The 21366-nt window shown below is 50.4% G+C and overlaps 1 protein-coding gene across 1 annotated transcript in view; it reads left to right on the top strand.

Annotated features, from left to right (window-relative positions):
* The window catches only part of Limk1 (LIM domain kinase 1), a 33462-nt gene extending 20020 nt beyond the window's left edge, over positions 1-13442 (top strand). The window contains exons 6-16 of the mRNA XM_051161352.1: positions 979-1084; positions 1199-1365; positions 4375-4558; positions 5232-5318; positions 6194-6325; positions 7192-7251; positions 7530-7595; positions 9682-9838; positions 12322-12377; positions 12614-12771; positions 12863-13442. Coding sequence (XP_051017309.1) covers positions 979-1084; positions 1199-1365; positions 4375-4558; positions 5232-5318; positions 6194-6325; positions 7192-7251; positions 7530-7595; positions 9682-9838; positions 12322-12377; positions 12614-12771; positions 12863-13025 — 1336 coding nt within the window. The 3' untranslated portion in view covers positions 13026-13442. The remainder of the gene's footprint in view (positions 1-978; positions 1085-1198; positions 1366-4374; positions 4559-5231; positions 5319-6193; positions 6326-7191; positions 7252-7529; positions 7596-9681; positions 9839-12321; positions 12378-12613; positions 12772-12862) is intronic.
* Positions 13443-21366: the final 7924 nt, after the last annotated feature.

Here is a 21366-nt window from a genome sequence, read left to right on the forward strand (position 1 = left end):
GCAAACTGTCTTCCAATTTACACACATACACATGCGCGCGCGCGCGCACACACACACACACACACACACACACACACAGTGGCATGCACACACACACAATAAATAAATGATTTTTTTTTTTAAATTTAAGTCAAACAGGCACCTGCTTGTAATCCTGGAGTTAGTTGTCCACTGTGAACAACTCTAATGAAATTCATTAAGTCACTTCCCCACCCCCTGCCCCCAAAAAAGAAAAGACATGAAAGTAGAAGGGGGGACTAACTGCAAAGAATTGGGGGATCAGCAGACATGAGAGAAACCAGATAGCAATGGAGGTGAGTATGATCAAAATGCATTATGTGATGTATGAAGGTGTCATAGTGGAGCCTGTCCGTAAGCATAGTTAGTATACGCTAACAATAAGGTAAAACTGGAGAGATGGCTCAGCAATCAAGAGCACTGGCTGCTCTTCCAAAGGTCCTGAGTTCAATCCCAGCAACCACATGGGGGCCCACAGCCATCTATAATGAGATCTGGTGCCCTCTGCTGGTAGGCAGGCACACATGCAGGCAGAATACTGTATACATAATAATAAATAAATACATCTTTTAAAAAACGAAAAGAAAAAAGGTCTGAAATCTCTAGAAGGGTCCTCAAATGATACTGTCCCTCTAGATAGGACCAGATACAATTAAAAAAAGAAAAAAGAAAGAAAACTGGGGCTGCATGGCTCAGCAGCTAAGAAGCTAAGAGCACTGGCTGCTCCTTCAGAGAACCAGGGTTTGGGTCCCAGCACCCATATGGTGGCTCACAACCATCTGCAACTCCAGCTCCAGAGGATCTGACATCCTGTGGCCACCAGGCATGCATTTAGTGCATAGATGTTTATGCAGACAAAACTCACATGTAAAATCTTTTAAATTTGGTTAAATGGTGACAACCCAAAACTCAAGGACACGGGTGGGAAGGGACCCGGTCTAACCTCTGCTTTATCCCCAGAGTGGACCCAGGCTGCATGAGCCCCGATGTGAAGAATTCCATCCACGTTGGAGACCGGATCTTGGAAATCAACGGCACGCCCATCCGGAATGTCCCGCTGGACGAGGTAGGAGCACAGAGATACAAGGCTGTGGCAAGATGGCGTGTTAGAAGTAGACCCTGCACACCTGAGCTCTGCTGCCACCCCAGGAGCCTCACCTGTCCACTCACCTGTCCCCAGATTGACTTGCTGATCCAGGAGACCAGCCGCCTGCTCCAGCTGACCCTTGAGCACGACCCCCATGACTCACTGGGCCACGGCTCAGTGTCGGATCCCAGCCCCCTGGGCTCCCCGGTGCACACTCCCAGCGGACAGGCAGGCAGCTCTGCCCGGCAGAAACCGGTCTTGTAAGTCATCCTGCTCCCCAACTCCTGAACCCTTCAATCGCACCATCGTTGTGGCATAAGGATTCTCACAGATGTGAGGATGAGAAGGAAAACGGGAACAGTGAACAGCGCCCCCAGCTGGAAGTTGCCCACATTATTTTTTTTTTAACTTTCATTTTTGCATTGGTTTATTAATCATTTGCTTTCTAGGGAGAGAGGGCACTAACCAAGATGAGAATGAAAATGCCCACAGCGCCTGCATAGAGGTCAGAGGGCATCTGGCAGGAATCAGTTCTCTGTATCCCGGGGCTCAAACTCAGGTTGTCGCGCTAGGTGGCGAGTGCCTTTAGCCTCTGAGCCATCTTGCAGGTCTTCTTTCTAATTGTAAAGTATATTTAAGAGGCAGGCAGAGCCGGGCGGTGGTGGCGCACGCCTTTAATCTCAGCACTCCGGAGGCAGAGGCAGGCAGATTGCTGTGAATTTGAGGCCAGCCTGGTCTACAAAGCGAGTCCAGGACAGCCAAGGCTACACAGAAAAACCCTGTCTTGGAAAAAAAAAAAAAAAGGCAGGCAGATGAGCAGGGCAGGGAGGCATCAGTGAGGAGCAAGTGTACATACAGCATATCTTAGGGATGGCCTCTAGGTCGGTAGGCAGAGTGCTCACCTAGTGTACACAGAGCTCCAGGTCCCATCCCCAGCACCACATAGACCAGGCATGGTGGCACACCTGTAACCCAACACTCAAGAGGGTGAAGCAGAAGGTTCACAAGTTCAAGGCCATCCTTAGCTACCCAGTGAGTTGGAGGCTATCCTGGGCTACTTAAGACCTTATTAAAAATAAATAAGAAAAAAAACATCACTTTAATGTGCCAACTCTTGAATTAAAAAAAAAAAAGTTGTCGGGCCGGGCAGTGGTGGCACATGCCTTTAATCCCAGCACTTGGAAGGCAGAGGCAGGTGGATCTCCATGAGTTCAAGGCCAACCTGGACTACATACAGAGAGAGTTCCAGGACAGCCAGAGCTGTTATACAGAGAAACCCTGTCTGGAAAAAAAAAGTTGCATTAATATAAATGCAATTAGTATTAATTCCATTCATATCATTGGCTTAGTAGTAATCTGTGCCGTGCCGTCATTATAAATGCTCAGCCATTGTCCTGCCCAGGCAGCCTTGCTATGCTTCATTTACTCTGATCACGTTTTCTCATTGGGAATGCAGTGAGGTGGTGCTGGGTGGCACTTGGTGTGCCAGCATGAGGACTTCAGTTCAGACGCCCACCAACACCACGTGAAAAGCCGCACACCCGTAACCCCAGTGCTGGGGACGTAGGCTTCAGTCAAGAGACTCTGCCTCAAAAGTATGGCGAAAAGCTGGAGAGAGGGATCAGCAGTTCAGGGTGTGCCAAGGGTAGTGGCACACGCCTTTAACCCCAGAAGCCAGGAGGCAGAGGCAAGTGGATCTTTGAGTTCCAGCCTAGCTTAGTCTACACAGTGAGGCCCTGTCAGACCAAAGGGAGGAAAAAGACTTAACAGTGTGTACATTCCTGCCCAGGACCACTTTGGGTGGCTCACCTCTGCCAGTTCCAAGGGATCTAATGTCCCTTTTCTGGCCTCCACAGGCATTGGGCTCACATGCCCAAACCCACACATAGATATAAACACATACATATAACTAAAAATAATAATAAATCTAAAAAATAGTAAGGTTGAGAGCAGTTGAAAACAACCTGCCATCCACATACGGCCTCTACGCGTTCACCCAAAAATATGCATGCGCACTCACATGAATGCACACATACAGCACACACAAAGAAATGCCAAGTAAAACTACAGTGCATTACATGGTTTCTGGTGCGCTCGCACATGCGTGTGCACGCATTCTCCCACCCTCCCTCCCTCTCTCCCTCCCTCTCTCTGTCTCTCTCTCTCTCTCTCATTTGTGTGCCTGTTTGGATGACTCTTTGCATTTATGTGTTTTCCTTCATACATAGCCCAGGCTGCCTTTGAATTTGTGGTCTTCCTACCTCCAGCCCTTTTGACCATATATAGCTGATTTCTTTTTTCTTTTTTTTCTTTTTTTTTTTTTTTTTTTTTTTTTTTATTAATACATTAATAATGAAGGCTCATTTGAAGCTTGGGAGAAAATGGAACACAAGCTAGCATCTTGACTTCATGGAGCAGCTAGCAATTGGCTTGGGGTGATGGTAACTTGGGGGTAACATTCTGATTCCAGGGCATCAGCTAGACCAGGGCCTTTCCATGTCTAGAGGCTTCCTCTGAAGGGTTGTCACCATGCAAAGATAGCTGTGGTCCAAGACAAGGAAGGAATCTGGTGTGGGATGCCCAAGTCAGAGTTGGCTTAGGGGTCTGTTGCAGCGATCCAGGTAGCAGGTACCATGGGTCCTCTATCCTTGAACCTGAACAGGCAGGAGGAAAGGGACACAGAATAGCAATCAGGGGCAGCCTGTTACTTGCCCTACTTAGGCTGGGACCCGTCCAGGATTCTTGGAGAAACCTTTTGAGGAGTTCTCTTCTGGGATGATGTTTGTTTATTTTCTTGAGGCTGGGTTTCTCTGTGTAGACCTGGCTATCCTGGAACTTGCTTTGTAGACCAGGCTGGCCTCGAACTCGGAGATCCACCTGCCTCTGCATCCCAAGTGCTGGGATTAAAGGGATGCACCACCACCATCCTGAGAGGTGTACTGTCAAAGGCATGTACTCCTTCCTCTCCATCTGTCCAGAGCTCAGGCCATAAGCGGGGAAACCTGTGCACGTGCAGTATAGTTGGCATCTCAAGCATAGTATCTGAGCCTGGGCTACGAAGCAGCGGAGGCCATGAGCACCTTCTAGTGAGCAGACAGCTGTGTGGCTACCCCTAAGACTGGGCTATACTGCCCACTCACAAGATGGGGGCAGGATGAGCATCGCATATACCTGGTTTATATGGTGCTTTTTGCAAGGAAGAGTCAGGGATAGTGTCTCAGCCGGGTACCACCTCCCCATGGCATTGGGCCCTCGTGTGACTTTCCTAGGAGGAGCTGCAGTATTGACACATCCCCGGGTGCCGGATCACTGACCTCACCAGCCTCCCAGCGCAAGGACCTGGGTCGCTCCGAATCCCTCCGAGTGGTCTGCCGACCACACCGCATCTTCCGGCCATCTGACCTTATCCATGGAGAGGTGTTGGGCAAGGGCTGTTTCGGCCAGGCCATCAAGGTATACAAATGAGGAGGGACAGGCTGCGTGACATCTCTAACCACCTCCTTCCTCACACTGCCCCCTGGGAATCCAGCATGGGAGTGGGGGTGGCATGTAGATTCTATGGTCTCATTGTTACCCCCTCCTTTTCCTAGAATTCCCTGAGCTATTGAGAGCGAAAAGATTTTACATGGGTACAAACTTTGTGGTTTATTTGTTTTTTGGTTTTTCAAGACAGGGTTTTCTGTGTAGCCTTGACTATTCTGGACTCGCTTTGTGGACCAGACTGGCCTCGAACTCACAGCGATCCATCTGCCTCTGCCTCCCAAGTGCCAAGATTAAAGGCATGTGCCACCACTCCTGGCTATGTGGTTTGTTTTTAAGGAGAAAGAGCTCAAGCTGGGCTTGAACTCACTACGTAGCTGAGGATAACTTTGAACTCCTGATCCTCTGTCTTCCACCTACTAAGTACTGGGGATCACACTCATGCACTAGCATGCCTGGTTTTATCTTCACATCAGGACAAGGTCTCACTAAGTTGCCCAGGCTATCCTCAAACTCACTAGATAACCCAAGCTGGTCTTGGATATGAGATCCCCCTGCCTTGGCCTCCCAGGTGGCTGGGGTTACAGGCATGTGTTACTATGTCCTACTTGGCCCTGAGTTTTGTACCTCCTTATCCCCAACATAGGTAACCCACCGAGAAACAGGCGAGGTGATGGTGATGAAGGAACTTATCCGGTTTGACGAGGAGACCCAGAGGACATTCCTCAAGGAGGTCAGTGGAGAGGGACTGTCACATGCCTCATATGTCCACTACTCTCCCTAGTGAGAAGGGGTGACAGAGACTTCCAGGAGCATGTGTCATGCACACCACCTGTTGAAAGAGTTAAGAGGGGTTTCAGGGCTCATTGGGGACAAGGCAGCTTGAGCAAAGACAAAGCAGCCATGAGCCATGGGCATTGGTAGAGTGCTTGCCTAGCATGTATGAGGCCCTGGGTTCAATCCTCAGCATCCCATACAGTGGGCACAGTGGTACATGTCTATAATCCCAGCACTCAGAAGATGGAGGCAAGAAGATCAGAGTTGAAGGTCCTCCTTGGCTACATAGAGAGTTCCAGGTCAGCCTGGGCTACGTGAGACATTGACTCAAAAAAAGACACAAAATTCAGAACAGCCATGGGCTGCAGGTGCGGGATGATAGATGCTTGCTTACCATGCACGAAGCCCTGGGTTCTAATGCCAAAGCTGGCCTTGGTGGTACATGCTGGTTCCCCCAGCACCTCAGGAGTTCTAGGACCAACATGCCTACATAGCTAGTTCAAGACCAGCCTGAGCTATGAGAAACACTCTTTTTGTTTGTTTGTTTGTTTTTTGGTTTGGTTTGGTTTGGTTTTTCCAGACAGGGTTTCTCTGTGTAGCCCTGGAACCAACTCTGTAGACCAGGCTGACTCAGAGATCCGCCTGCCTCTGCCTCCCAAGTGCTGGGTTTAAAGTCATGTGCCACCACTGCTGGGCTTGAGAGATGTTCTTAAACAAACAGAAGACACAGTGACTAACTGCATGATAGGAGACTGGGTGTCCTGCTGTTCATGTGGCATAGAGCAAGGGGAAGAAGGAAGGTCCACACCCAGCCTGTGTGTACCCCTCCAGGTGAAGGTCATGCGCTGCTTGGAGCACCCTAATGTCCTCAAGTTCATTGGTGTGCTGTACAAGGACAAGCGGCTGAACTTCATCACAGAGTACATTAAGGGCGGCACCCTGCGGGGCATCATCAAGAGCATGGTGAGTTGGGGGCAGGAGGAAGGGATCACTTGATCGAATGCTGGTCTGAGCTAGCATGCGTGAGGCCTTGGCTTCCATCCCCAGCACTGCAGAAACCTGGTGTATTGGCACCAGCACTAGGGCCTTTAGTCCTAGCACTAGGGCAACAGGCAGATGGGTCTTTATGAGTTCAAGGCCAGCCTGGTCTACAGAGCAAGTATCATGCCAGCCAGGCCTACACAGGTGAGGCCCTTTCTAAATACACACACCAAAAACAAAAAACAAAACAAAACAAAAAACCAAGGACATTGAGCTACAGGAAGGTCAGGATCCCACTGTCCTCTTGCAGGGCAGTGGGACCAATAACCTAAGAATCTCTGCTTAGCTCTACCTCTGGAAGCTACCTCACTCCCCACTAGTGCCATGCTAAAGACTGAATGTTAATACATGGCCTCTGGGGACACCCCAAATCTAAATCATAGCAGAGCCAGGGCCCCATTCTCCCCAGAACTGACTGCCCCTGAGTGTGCAGGTGGCTTGTTGGACCTTCAGCTTTGACTGTGGACGTTGCCTCAGCTTGGTTTTAAAACTCGAAATGGGGCCTGGGGAAATGGCTCCGTGGGCAAAGTATTTGTTTCCCAAACGTGAGGACCTGAGTTCAACCCCAAAGACCCACTTAAAAACCCAGCATGATGGCATACACCTTTAATTCTGTCACTGAGGAGATGGAAGCAGGATCTTTGTGAGTTCGAGGCCAGCCTGGTCTACAGAGCTGGTTCCAGGACAGCCAGGGCTGTTACACAGAGAAACCCCGTCTAGATTGTCCCCACTCCTGTGCTGCTGTGCCAGCCCCGGACTCCATCCCAGCCATTCTTCCCTGTCCTCAGGACAGCCAGTACCCATGGAGCCAGAGGGTCAGCTTTGCCAAGGACATTGCATCAGGGATGGTAAGTGACCCGCCGCTCGCTCGAGTGACCCACTCTGCCACGAGGAGTATGGGAGCAGAACCCATGGGGGAGCTTTGGAGGGGCAACAGTGATACAGATGACTACCTAGAATTCCCCCCAGAGAAGGCTCAGGATACACCTCAGCAACAGAGCAGGTGCCTGGAGTCCATCAGCTGATGAGACTGGGCTGGGAGGCATGGCACTTCCAGAGGGTCAGAGCTGAGGCGGGGAGTCTGTTGACTAAACATTCTGCTGATGGCTTTGCTTCGTTTCCTCAGGCCTACCTCCATTCGATGAATATCATCCACCGAGACCTCAACTCCCACAACTGTCTGGTCCGTGAGGTGAGCAGTGGGGACCGGGTGGCACTGGGCAACTGGGTGTGCTGGAGAAAAAAGGAGACCTATGAGCAGCTCCTCTGAGGGATTTCATGGAACTAGAGGTTGGTGAACCCTAACCAGAACAGGAGGCAGGCAGACCTGGGTTGCAGTCCTGGCTCTGTCATTTATAACTCGGTACTAGTCCTCAGACCCACCAGCAGCACAGGGGTTTAACAGATCAGTGAAGGAAAAACTGAATTGAAATGTGAAGCCCCAGCTTCCACTGAGGCATTCCCAGAAGCCACCTGAAGGAGCACAGGCTGCCCAGGCAGCACTAACAGCTGCAAATCAGCGTGTGGCCAGGGCATCTGGGTAGGCTTCTGGAACAGGAGACTTGGCAGGGGCATTTCAGTGGAGACCAAGGGGTGAGGAGGCAGTCAGCCCCAGGTTTACACCTGGTGTTTAAGGGGTCTCCAGGTATTCTACAGAAAGCAGAGGAGCTGGGCCAAACTGGGGAACAGGTGCCTAGAGTCCTTCTCCCATAATAAACTACCACAGTTAGCATGTGAACTGAGGAAGGTTCAGGTAGGAGGATCGAGTCCTGTGTGAGCGACAGAGCCATGTCAGGACCAGCCTAGACAACTTAACAAGGCCCTATCTCAAATTACAAAGTTGGAAAAGGTGGCAGCATGGATGAGTAAGGCCTAGAATCCCCCAGTGAGGGGCTGGGGTGTGGCTCAGCAGTGGAACCCTTGTCTAGCCTGTGTGAGCACCTGGGATCAACTCCCAATACCACACACACAGACATGCACACGCACACACACAGACAGACCGACAGTCAGACAGTGTTGTCCTAGGCTTTTTTCACCAGTTAGTACAGAGCTATAATCTACACAAACCCAGGACTTTAGCATCCTAACTGTGGTGTTTTAGGCCCCTGGGCTCCTCTAGGCCCTGTTAGCCTGTCCAGGACCCTGCACAGAGGGCCAGTACCAACTGTTGGGGCTGTTCCAGCAAGATAGAAAACCCTAGGTTGTGGGATACCCTGAGGGTGAGCCACAAAACTGTGGGCATTGGTACCATGAGAGTGAGCTGGACAAGTCCTCCATGGGTCCTGCTTGGCTTGGTATCTAGGTCCTTGGAGGCCTGCATCCTGTTTACAGCCTCAGTGTCAGCCACTCTCAGTGAACACTAGAAAAAAGGGAGAGGAAGCAGGACCCAAGAGGGCCAGCTTACCCCAAAGGGAAGGACCCTCAGCTACCCATGTAGTGACACAGGACAGTCACCTGGAGAAAGCTTCACAAGGACAGCCCGTGGAGAAGGGACTGAACACACATCCCACACCCACCTTGATCTGCCCTCAGGTGACTAGGACCTGCTAATGCTCCATCATCCCTGGTAAAAATGCCAGGTGGGCAGCCTGGTCAAGGGGTTCTGAATTTCTTAGTTCTAGAGCTGGCATCTAGGACATTGAGCATACTAGACAAGCAGTCTATCACTGAGCCACACCCCAGCCCCTCCCTGGGGCATTCTAGGCAGATGCTCTGCCACTGGACAACACCCCAGCCCCTCACTGGGGGATTCTAGGCAGGTGCTCTACCACTGGACCACACCCCAGCCCCTCACTGGGAGATTCTAGGCAGGTGTTCTACCACTGAGCCACATCCCAGCCCCTCCCTGGGGGATCCTAGGCAGGTGCTCTACCACTGAACCACACCCCAGCCCCTCACTGGGGGATTCTAGGCAGGTGCTCTACCACTGAGCCACACCCCAGCCCCTCCCTGGGGGATCCTAGGCAGGTGCTCTATCAAGAGCCATGTTCCTAGCCCCTCACTGGGGGATCCTAGGCAGGTGTTCTACTACTGAGCCACACTCCAGCCCCTCACTGGGCAATTCTAGGCAGGTATTGTAATGCCAAGTCATGCCCCAGCCCCTCACTAGAATCTCCAGAAGTTTCAGATAGCTCTTCTTGCAAAGAGCTGGGAGCACTGGGACAGAGGGAGGTCCCCTTCCCACACAGGTTCCTGGCTGTGTTCTGTATGCCATCTATGGGATTATAGAAGCAGACAGAGTGAGGACTAGGTCTCAGCCTGCCTTACAAAATTTCCAGAACAAGAACGTGGTGGTGGCCGACTTTGGCCTGGCTCGGCTCATGATAGATGAGAAGAATCAATCTGAAGACTTGCGCAGCCTTAAGAAGCCGGATCGTAAGAAGCGGTACACGGTTGTGGGCAACCCCTACTGGATGGCACCAGAGATGATCAATGGTGAGTGCCGGGCGGAGTCCCAGGCAGAGGAGCAGCAGGCTACCCCACCCCTGGGCCTCACTGCCCTTGGCTTCCCCTGGTTTCTGTATTCACCTCTCTTGCTTCTCTCCAACTGGACTGGGGTCCACTTCTCCCTTGGGGTTGCTGGGGTTGTGGCCACCTCCCTCCAGCCTCCACCTCATATTTACATTGCCACCTTCTTTTGTTTAATTTTGGGTGGGTATTTGGTTTGCTTTTCACATTGTGTGTGCACACATATGCATGATCAAAAAATAACTTGTAGGAGGCAGTAGTCTTCCTCAGTGTGGATCCTGAGGCTGACTGAACTCTAATTGTCAGGTGACCCATCTAGCAGGCCATTTCTTCTTCCTCATCTTCTTTTTCTTCATCTTCTACTTCTCCTCCTCCTCCTCTTCCTTCTTCTCCTTCTTCATGATTATCGTCTTCCTCTTCCACCTCCTCTAGGCCATTTCGTCATCCTCCTCCTCTTCCTCCTCCTCCTCTTCTACTTCTACTACTCCTCTTTCTTCTTGTCCTTCATCATTATTATCTTATTCCTCTTCCACCTCCTCCTCCTCCTCTTCCTCTTCCACCTTCGCCACCATCACACAAGGGCTCACTGTGCAGCCCTGGCTGTCTTGAAACTCCTAGAGGTCTGTCTGCCCCTAGGCATGCACATAATTCACTATGTTGTCAAGGATGACCTTGCAATCCTAATCCTCCTGCCTCTACCTTCAGCGTGCTGGGCTTATAGGAATGAGCTGCCGTGCTCATTTTTATGGGGTTTATGGGGTGCTGAGACAGAGCCCAGTGTTCCATATATATGCTAGACTAACCCAGAGTGCTGGGATTATAAATGAGCACTGCCAGCTTGTCTGACTTTGTCACTTTTTTGTTTCATTGTTGTTGTGTTTTATTTTGTTTTGAGATAGGCCTCTTTATTATGTAGATCTGGCTATCCTGGAACTCACTTTGTAGGTCACGCTGGCTTTGAACTAACAGATCAATCCCAGCACTTGGGAGGCAGAGGCAGGCAGATCTCTGTGAGTTTGAAGCCAGCCTGGTCTACAGAGAAAGTTCCTAGACAGTCAAGGCTACCCAAAGAAACCCTGCCTTGAAACACAAAAATAAATAAGTAAATGGGTTTATGGGACGCGGCTCAATTGACAATGTTCTTGCCGAGCGTGAGGAAGTCCTGGGTCCATCCCCAGCACCACATAAGCCAAGTGTGCTGCACGTATCTACAGTCGCGGTACTTGGGTGATAGAAGCAGGAGGCTTGGTTCAAGGCCAGTTTGGGCTACATGGTGAGTTTCAGGCTAGCCTGGGCTAAAGTGAGGCCCTATCTCAAAAATACCAAGGAAACTGGTTGTTGTGTTTTATTTTGTTTTGAGATAGGCCTCTTTATTATGTAGATCTGGCTATCCTGGAACTCATTTTGTAGGTCACGCTGGCTTTGAACTAACAGAGATCAATCCCAGCACTCAGGAGGCAGAGGCAGGTAGATTGCTATGAGTTTGAGGCCAGCAAAGTGAGTCCAAGACAGCCGAGGCTACACAGAGAAACCCTGTCTCAAAAGACCAAAAAAAAAAAAAAAGGCATGTGTAGACATACAGCTTTCATCCTCTTACTTGGGAGGCAAGAAGCAAGTAGGTGTCTGTGAGTTTGAAGCCAGCCCTCCTAGACATGGGGAGTTCTGGGCCAGCCAGGGCTACATAATGAGACCCTGCCTAAAAACAAATGAAGCAGGCTGTGGCGCCTCCACTGTTATGAGCACTTGCTGCTCTGCCAAGGACCCAGGTTCAGTTCCCAGCACCCACATGGTGGCTCCTAACCATGCTGACTCCAGTTCCAGGCGCACATAGTACAGATGCACATATGTAGACAAAGCATTCATATATACAGAATAATAAATCTAAAAAATTGAAATGAAAGGAAAACAGGTTCCAGATAGCAGGCCCCAGGCAGAACCAGGAATATCACTTCCCGAGACGCCAAGTACCACACATCCTCAGACACCTTTTTCCCTAAGTTTTTTCTCAGTGCCTCCAGTGCTAACCCCACACTCTACCACTGCACCCCACTCCACTCCACGACCGCTTTCCCACTGAAATACTGTCCGTCCATCTGTTCCAGGGATTCAGCACGCCCTTATGATGTGACCAGAGTCGTGCAGCAGGTGGTAGCCAAGCTGCTTTACCCCTCAGGTCCCAGCATAGTATTAGACCCAGTGGTTTGGATCTGATGGAGTTTTGTGGTGGTGATGATGATGATGATGTTTTGAGAAAGGGTCTCATCTAGCTCAGGTTGGCCTCAAACTGACTTGGTAGCCAAGGATGACCTTCAGTTTCTGAACCTCCTGCCTCTACACTCCAAGAGCCAGAATTACAGTCATGTACCGCCATGCCGTTTCCGCCTTGCCGGGGATGGGACTGAGGGCTTCTTGCACGCTACATTCCCTGCTGATTCCTGGTCTCTGTTTAGGTTGTAGCTATGATGAGAAGGTGGACGTGTTTTCCTTTGGAATTGTCCTATGTGAGGTAGGTCACATGAGCAAGCCATTGTGGCTCCGCTCCACTCTCCAATCCTCCAGGGCTCCAGCCTGGATGTCCACAGGCAGGGGTCTCAAAGCCTGGGAACATTGCTCTCCCAAGCCAGAGCATGGTATCAGTGGGGTGTGGTGCTTAGTCACAGACCTTCCTGAAAGCATTTGGCAGGCTCTCAGAACCCCAGGCACAGGGACCCCACACTAACCTGCGGGCTTTGCGTGGGACAGATCATCGGGCGTGTGTATGCAGACCCTGACTATCTCCCCCGCACTATGGACTTTGGCCTCAATGTGCGGGGTTTCCTGGACCGCTACTGTCCACCAAACTGTCCCCCAAGTTTCTTCCCCATCACTGTACGCTGCTGTGACCTGGATCCCGAGAAGAGGTGAGTTTGGGGGCGGATACTCAGCCTGAAGCAGCCTTGGGATGGGTCTTCAAGAGCGCCACCATCTACTGATTATCACCTGTCACCCCAGGCCCTCTTTCGTAAAGCTGGAACAATGGCTAGAAACACTTCGCATGCACTTGGCTGGTCACCTGCCACTGGGCCCACAGCTGGAACAACTGGAGCGGGGCTTCTGGGAGACCTACCGGCGGGGCGAGAGCTCATTGCCTGCCCACCCCGAAGTCCCCGACTGAGCCTGGTTGGCCCTGTCATCCCCATCTCCGCCTCTGGAGAAAGCACCCTCACCAGATTTCTCAGCAAGAGGTGGCCTAGGCATGGAGCCCTCAGCCAGGGCCGTGGTGCCCAGACCCATACCCCCTGACCTGCCTTTTCCCCTCCTGCAGGGTGCCCCCCCCCCAAGCCTCTCTCTGCCTCTGGCCCCCAAGTCACCAGGCTGCACACACACACATGGTCAGTCACATTGCCCTGCCTTACCTCCCACTCTGTGAGGCCACCCCCTCACTTGGGTTTGCATGAGCTAGAGGGTCGGAGAAGCTGGACCCATCCCATGCACTGCCTGCAGCCATCTGCACACCGCCCCGGCCGGCCGGCAGCTTCTCCCAGCAAGGCCAGGCTAGAAGGCAGCTTTAGAAGTGAGTCCTCACGACAGTTGGGCATGGAGAGTATTTGCCAAGGGAGAGGCTGTTTCCCCAGGTATCCATCAGGGAATGCAGGATCCCCTTTGGGGAATCTAGGTAGCAGCAGGTATTGACAATGATCTGAAACTCCAAAGCATAGAGAGAGGTCCAATCTTATGAGACTACTGGCCAGGCAGTGGCCCTTGCTCTTGCTTGGGGTCCATCTCATTTCTTGATCAAAGCCACTTTAGTGAGACATAGGTACCAGTCCTCAGGATGAGCAGGGATCCCTCGAGTGAGAGGGGCAGATGATGCCTGGGATCCAGCTGACAGGGAGGGTCCAGCCCACACTACAGAGGCTGGGCAGAGACAGCCATCCACCAGCACCACAGCCCCCCAGGATCATCTCAGCACCCTTTCCGGGCCTCTCCCCACTGGCTGGAGCAGCCCCGCCCCCTCCTTGGGTGCCTCTGCCCTCAGTTCTTTCTGTGCGATCTATTTTTTAAGAAGAGTTTGTATTATTTTTTCATAACGGCTGCACCAGCAGCTGCTGGGAGTTTAGGGGGGTTGTTTTGTTTTGCTTTGTTTTAGGTGGGTGGGGGAGGGGCCATTTCCTCACTTTGCTTCAGTTGACCATCTAGGGCGTATTCAAACTGTGAAGCTTTCTCAGTGCACTTTGAACATGGAAGAGGATCTGAGCAGACCCCAGTGGGACCAAGACTGAAGGCAGCAAGACGTGCTTGCCTCTGCCCGGTGACCGCGATAGGAATGGACCCAAACTCGGAACAATAAAATCAATTCTGTGCTCCCCGTGCAGGGCTTGCATCTTTGTGGGGGTACGGGGGTCAGGGAGGGGACCCTTCCAGGGAGCAGTCAAGAAGAGACAGGTATTTAAAAGCCTACTGTGGGGCCAGGCAGTGGTGGTGCATGCCTTTAATCCCAGCACTCCAGAGGCAGAGGCAGGCAGTTTTCTGTGAGTTCAAGGCCAGCCTGGTCTACATAGTAAATTCCAGGACTGCACAGAGAAACCCTGAGTGTGTGTGGTGGGGAGGGGAGGGGAGTTCCTAACATGGGGTAAGTTGGAAAGAGCTTAGTGGCTTACAGGCTTAATGATGTCAGCCACCTTCTTCTGGCCTCTGCAGCCACTGCACTCATTGCATACAGACACATGCACATACATATAATTATGGCCAGACGTGGCGGTGCACCCCTGTAATCCCAGCCCTCGGGAGGCAGAGGCAGGCAGATCTCTGTGAGTTTGAGGCTGAGGCCACCTGGTCTACAAAGTGAGTTCAGGACAACCAAGGCTACACAGAGAAACCCTGTCTGGGGAGGGGGGCAGTTGGCGGGGAGGGAGTAGTTTCTGTTCTTGCAGAGGTCTGAGATTGAATTCCCAGTACCCATACGGGTGACTGATAACAGTCTAACTTCAGTTCCGGGTGATTCAACACCCTCTTCTAGCCTTGTAGACAACATGCATAGCTGTAGGCAAAATGTAAATTATAAATTTTTAAATGTTTTGTTGGTTTTTTCAAGACAAGGTCTCTCTGTGTAGCCTTGGCTGTCCTGGACTCGCTTTGTAGACCAGGCTGGCCTCAAACTCAGAGACCCACCTCCCTCTGCCTCCCGAGTGCTGAGATTAAAAGCGTAAGCCACCACGCCTGGCTAAAATTTTTAATTTTAATAGCCTGCTGTGGAGACAAGATGAAGTGGTTCCAGGCAGGGGGTGGGAGAGCTAAGGCACCGTCCAGTAAAATACAGCATAAAGGTAGGTGTCTACTCAGTGAGTGCACATCCAACCTTTGCAGAAGCTCGGTTGGACCTGGGCACCGTGGTAACAAGCCTGTAATGCCAGTTCTTGGGAGCTGAGGTAGGAGAATGGCCATGAATTAAAGGCCAACTGCAACTAGAGAGTGAGACCCCATCTGGGAAAAAAGAAAGAAAGGGCATGTAGTTCGGTTGGTAGAGTGTACGCCTAGCATGCAGAAAGCCCTGGATTTTACTCCTAGAACATAATAAACCATAATGCTAGCACACGCCTGTAATCCCAGCACTTGAGATAGAGGTTAAGGGGTTGATGGGAATCCCCAGCTCCATGGTGTTTGAGGTGTTTGTTTTGTTGTTTGTTTTTCAAGACAGGGTTTCTCTGTGCAGCCTTGGCTGTCCTGGACTCTTTTGTAAACCAGGCTTGCCTCGAACTCACATTGATCTTCCTGCCTCTGCCTCCTGAGCGCTGGGATTAAAGGTGTGAGCCACCGTGCCCAGCCATAAGATATTTTAGAAAAGAACATTCTGAGCCGGGATCAATGGCTCACACCTGTAATCTCAGCACTTGGGAGGCAGAGGCAGACAGATAACTGAGTTCCAGGTCAGCCTGGTCTACAAAAGAAGTCTAGGACAGCCAAGGCTACACAGAGAAACCATGTCTTGAGAAATTCAAAAAGAGAAAAACTGGGCGGGACCTGGAGAGGTGGCTCAGAAGTTAAGGGAACTGACTGCTCTTCCGGAGGCCACAGGTTCAAATCCCAGCAACCACATGGCAGCTGTCTGTACTCCAAGAATCTGACACCCTCACATAAATGTACATGCAGACAAAACACCAATGCACATGAAATAAAGGTTTAAAGAAAAAAAGAAAAGAAAACCTGGGCTGGGGATACAGCTCAGCAGTTAAGAGGACTGGCTGTTCTTCAGAGGACCTGGGTTCGATTCCCAACACCCACCTGGCAGCTCAGAACCATCCATAACCATGAGTTCTGATGCCCTCTTCTGCCTTTCTTGGGGGATCCAGGTACCCAAGTGGTACACAGAGACACATTCCTGCAAAACACTGATACACATAAATAAAGTTTAAAAAACATACTAAAACCAGACATAGGGGAAGAGGGTGGCTACAAAGATGGCTCGGCAGCACCGAGAGCTCATCTGTAGGAGCCAGGTTTGATTTCCCAGCACCCACATGCCGGTTCTTCTGGCTTCCAAAGGTACCAAGTGCACATTCATGCAGGTAAAACACCCATACACACAAACCAGATATGGCGACACATGCTTATAATATTAGTACTTGGGAACCAGAGGCAGGAGGATTTCTACAAGTATGAGGCCATTCTGGGCAGTGTAACAAGCATCAGGCCTCCTAGGACTACATAGGAAAACATTAAAAGACAAGCCGATGGTATACAGCTTTAATGCTAGCACTTGGGACACAAAAGCAGGCAGATCTCTGAGTTTGCGGCCAGCCTTCTACTTACTGTACATGGGAAGTTCCAGGGGAACCAAAACTAGACAGTGAGACTGTGAAAAAAAAAATTGCTGGGCGTGGTAGCACATGCCTTTAATCCCAGCACTGGGGAGGCAGAGGCAGGTGGATTGCTGTGAGTTACAAGGCCAGCCTGGTCTACAAAGTGAGTCTAGGACAGCCAAGGCTACACAGAGAAACCCTGTCTCAAAAGACCCTGGAGTGTGCATGCATGTGTGTATAGAAAGAATGGAATATCCGAATATCTTTCTAATGAAGGAGTCTCCAAACAATGCACAGAAATGGCACCTTACCTGGGGAAGGATAAGGACAAAGTCATTAGCTTTGGACCTCAGGTGGCTGGAGGAGAGACTGTATTTGGTGTCTGCAACATCCTTGCATCCTTCAATGAGTCCTTTGTCCATATTACCAATCTTTCTAGGAAGGAAACAAGGGAAGAGAGGGGAGGGAGAGAGGGAGGAAAGGAAGGAAGCAAGGAAGAAATGCTGGAGGAAGAGACAGCCCAAACTATCCTTACAGATTTCTTTTTCTTTCTTTCTTTCTTAGGTTTTATTTTTTGTTTTGTTTCCTTGCTTGCTTGCTTGGTTCTTTTTAGGTTTTTTTAGACAGGGTTTCTCTATAGCCCTGGCTGCCCTGGCACTCAGTCTATAGACCAAGCTGACCTTGAACTCGCAGAGATCAGCCTGCCTCTGCCTCCCAAGTGCAGGGATTAAAGGTGTGCGCCACCATGCCTAGCTTCCTTATAGATATCTAAGCACTGAGTTCCATGCACGCATCATCTCAAGCAGCCATGGATGATAGTGAACTCTGAGCTCAGGGTACCAACATCCTACTTACATCGGCGAAGTCCCAGTGGTTTGAGCTGGAAGACAATTTCACAACCTCTCCTTGAGAGGCCTATTTGTCTTACCACTCCCTCCTACCACTCTTAACACCAGGAAGCCCTCAGGTGATCTGATGGAGAGTGGAGAGGACAGACTTCCCTCCCCTTTTCCACGTATTCTTTGAGTTGCTCAACAAACAGCAAGTATTTGGCCTTGTGCCCAACATTTGCAACACACAACCCAGCGTGGCCATGGCTGTCTTCGGAGATCTGAGCACAAGCCATAAGACACACTGGCCCTCTGGGCTGGTCAGTTTGTTCCTTTTAAGACAAGGACTTAGCCAGGCGTGGTGGTGCACACCTTTAATCCCAGCACTCGGGAGGCAGAGACAGGCGGATCGCTGTGAGTTCGAGGCCAACCTGGTCTACAAAGTGAGTCCAGGATGGCCAAGGCTACACAAAGAAACCCTGTCTCGAAAAACCAAAAAAAAAAAAAAAAAGACAAGGACTTGCTAGGCATGGTGGCAACATGCCTATAATCCCAACAATCAAGGAGGCAGAGGTAGGGGGATCTTTGTGAGTTCGAGGCCAGCCTGGTCTACAACGTGAATCCAGGACAGCCAAGGCTACACAGAGAAACCCTGTCTCGGGAAAAAAAAAAGACAGGGACTCAATATGTAGCCCACATTGGCCTAGAAGTCGGGATTCTCCTGCCTCAGCTTCCGGCTGGAATTACAGGTGGACCCCACTGTTCCCATAAGCATCTTTCCGCCACACTTCTGGACACCAGGCATACAGAGAACACCTCCCTGTGTTCTTGGCCCATCACCCTCAAGGGTACCTGATTGATGTAACTTGGCACAAGGAGTGGACTGGAATATTTGTTGATCATCTGAGCAATTGCAGTAATGAGTAACTTGGAAAAGCAAGATGGATCCCTGGGTAAAGGAGCTTGCTGCCAAGCCTGAGGACCTGAGTTTGAGTCCCTGAGAGCACACCAGTTCCAGTTCCAGGAGCTCTGACACCCTTACGTGGCTGCTGTGGGTACTGCACACATGTGATTTTTAACTATAATTTTAAATTTTTATTTATTCATTATGTATATGAGCACAATGTCTTCATACACACCAGAGGAGGGCGTCAGATCCTATTACAGATGGTTATGAGCCACCATGTGCTTGCTGGGAATTGAACCCGGGTCCTCTGGAAGGACAGTCAGTGTTTTTTTGTTTTGTTTTGTTTTGTTTTTGTTTTTTTCCCCTAAGACAGGGCCTCTCTCTGTGTAGCCCTGGCTGTCCTGGACTCATGTTGTAGACCAGACTGGCCTCGAACTCACAGAGATCCACCTGCCTCTGCCTCCTGAGTGCTGGGATTAAAGGCGTGCGCCACCATGCCTGGCTGCAGCCAGTGGTCTTAACTACTGAGCCATCTCTTCAGCTTCCACATACATTTTTAATAAAATTTATTTATTTAATGTATATGAGTGTTTTATCTGCATGCCAGAAGACGGCATCAGATCTCATTATAGATAGATGGTTGTGAGCCACCATGTGGTTGCTGGGAATTGAACTCAAGACCTTTGGAAGAGCAGGCAGTGCTCTTAACTGCTGAGCCATCTCTCCAGCCCCATGCATTTTAGGAGCAGCAGTTGCTCTTAACTACTGAAAAAGAAAAATCAAATATGTTGAGCAGTGGTGGTACACACCTTTAATCCCCACACTCGGGAGACAGAGGCAGGCAGATCTCTTGAGTTTGAAGCCAGCCTGGCTACAGAGCGAGTTCTAGGAAGCCTGGGCTACATAGAGAAACCCTATCTCTTATATTTTTGGTTGTGAACCTAACCTTTAATGGCTGAACCATCTCTCCAGCCCAAGAAACCCTTGGAGGGGGGAGAGAGAGAGAGAGAGAGAGAGAGAGAAATAACTTAAATTACATCATTCTCCCAATAACTTCTCCCCACCCCCCCCCCCACCACCCCACCTCACCCCACGCTCTCTCTCTCTCTCATAAACAAGCACTCTACCACTGAACCACACCCCCATACCCTTAACTGGAAATTTCTAGGCAGGTACTCTACCACTGAGCTACATCCCAACTCTAAGTTGGGAAAAACTTTCAATCCTCTTACCCCAGCTGCCCACGTAGCTGGAACTCTAGACATGCAACCCCACATCCACCTTATAACACTCTTTTAGACACCCCATGTCTGAGCTGTGGTTTCCTGTTTTCTTAGAAAACTGCCTCTGCACTCTCCTACTGGTCCCTCCCCAACCCTGGACTCACTGCCCATGGGCGAGCAGAAGCAGGCTTCCACTCGGGCCCAGAGAGGGCAGTACATCCCAGCCTAGACCAGCTCACCAGTGCCCAGGGAGCCCTCTAGACGTAACCCCTCAGAAGGCCAGATGAGAAGCACACTTTCCATTACAGAGTTTGAAGCCCATCCACGAGCATAATAAGAATTGTCTTACAAAAGAGAGGGGGGGAAGGAGGGCAGAAAGGAAGGAGGAAATTAAAAAAAAAAAAAGTCTCTAATAGGCGGGAGAGATGGCTCAGAGGTTAAGAGCACTGGCTGCTCTTTTAAGGTTCCAAGTTCAATTCCCAGCAACCACATGGTGGCTCACGACAATGCCTTGCTGGGGCAGGCAAGCACATGTGTGGGCAGAATACAGAATACATAATGAATAAATCTTTAAAAAAAATTCTCTAGTGCATAGAGGTGCAGGCCAGTAATCCCAGAACTGAAGGAGATAGAGACCGGGAAATGAGTACAAGGCCACCTGGGCTACATGTTTTCTGCAAAAATTAAAAAAAAAAAAAAAAAAAAAGGCAGCCAGACATGGTAGCACACACCTTTAATCCCAGAGGCAGGTGGATTGCTGTGAGTTCAAGGCCAGCCTGGTCTACAGAGTGAGTCCAGGACAGCCAAGAAACCCTGTCTCGAAAAACAAAAACAAAATAAATAAATAAATAAATAAATAATTTTTAATGTCCTGGTCAAGCCAGGATGATGGTACAGGACTGTAACCTCAGCACATGGGAGGCTGGGGTAGAAGAGCAAGAGTACAGAGCTAACCCTGACTGGGGGGGGGGGGGGGGGAGGGAAGGAGGAAGGGGGAGGGAAGGAAAGGGAGGGAGGGAGAGGGAGGGTCTGAAGTCCTGGCAATCAAAGTGCGGTTGATTCTCTTCAATGAACTCTACCCTCTAGTCGGATAAATAGGCTGGGCATAATACAAGCCTTAAGCTTCCATAGGGTGTGCCACGCAGGCTGACCCACTCAAAGGCAGCAGCTTTGGGTTCCAAGGAATCTAGGCCACCATATCTTGCCACCTTGACCTCAGTCAGGAACCTGTGAGGGCTGGAAAAGGGCAGGGCTGGAATGCAGGTCATCCCACCCAGAGATGATTCTGTGACCTGCGTTAGCCAGAACTACTTCCTCTCTAAAACAAGGAAAGCACGAGCCACAAAATGGGCACTGAAATTGTGCGCATGCGCACACGCACACGCACAAGTTACATCTAGGGATGTCAGCCTCAGGTGTCCTTCCTCGAGGACTGCCCACCTTTGTTGTTTTTAAGAATTATTTCCAGCTGGGCACGGTGGCAGCACATCTCAGCACTCGGGAAGCAGAGGCACTCAAATCTCTGAGTTTGAGGCCAGCGCTATCTACACAGTGAGTTCGGGGCCAGCCAGAGCAACATACAAGAGAGACTTTGTCTCAAAAACAAACCAAAATGTTTTCAACTATATTTATTTATGGCGTAGTAGTACATGAGCCACAGTACATGTGTGGCAGTCAGATCTTTCCTCCTATTGAGTGGGTTCCAGGGGTCAAAATCAAGTTGTCCTGTCGTGGCCGCCATCGGAGAACAGCAGCC

This window comes from Acomys russatus, chromosome 19 (genome assembly GCF_903995435.1).
Source record: "Acomys russatus chromosome 19, mAcoRus1.1, whole genome shotgun sequence".
Classification (NCBI taxonomy): domain Eukaryota; kingdom Metazoa; phylum Chordata; class Mammalia; order Rodentia; family Muridae; genus Acomys; species Acomys russatus.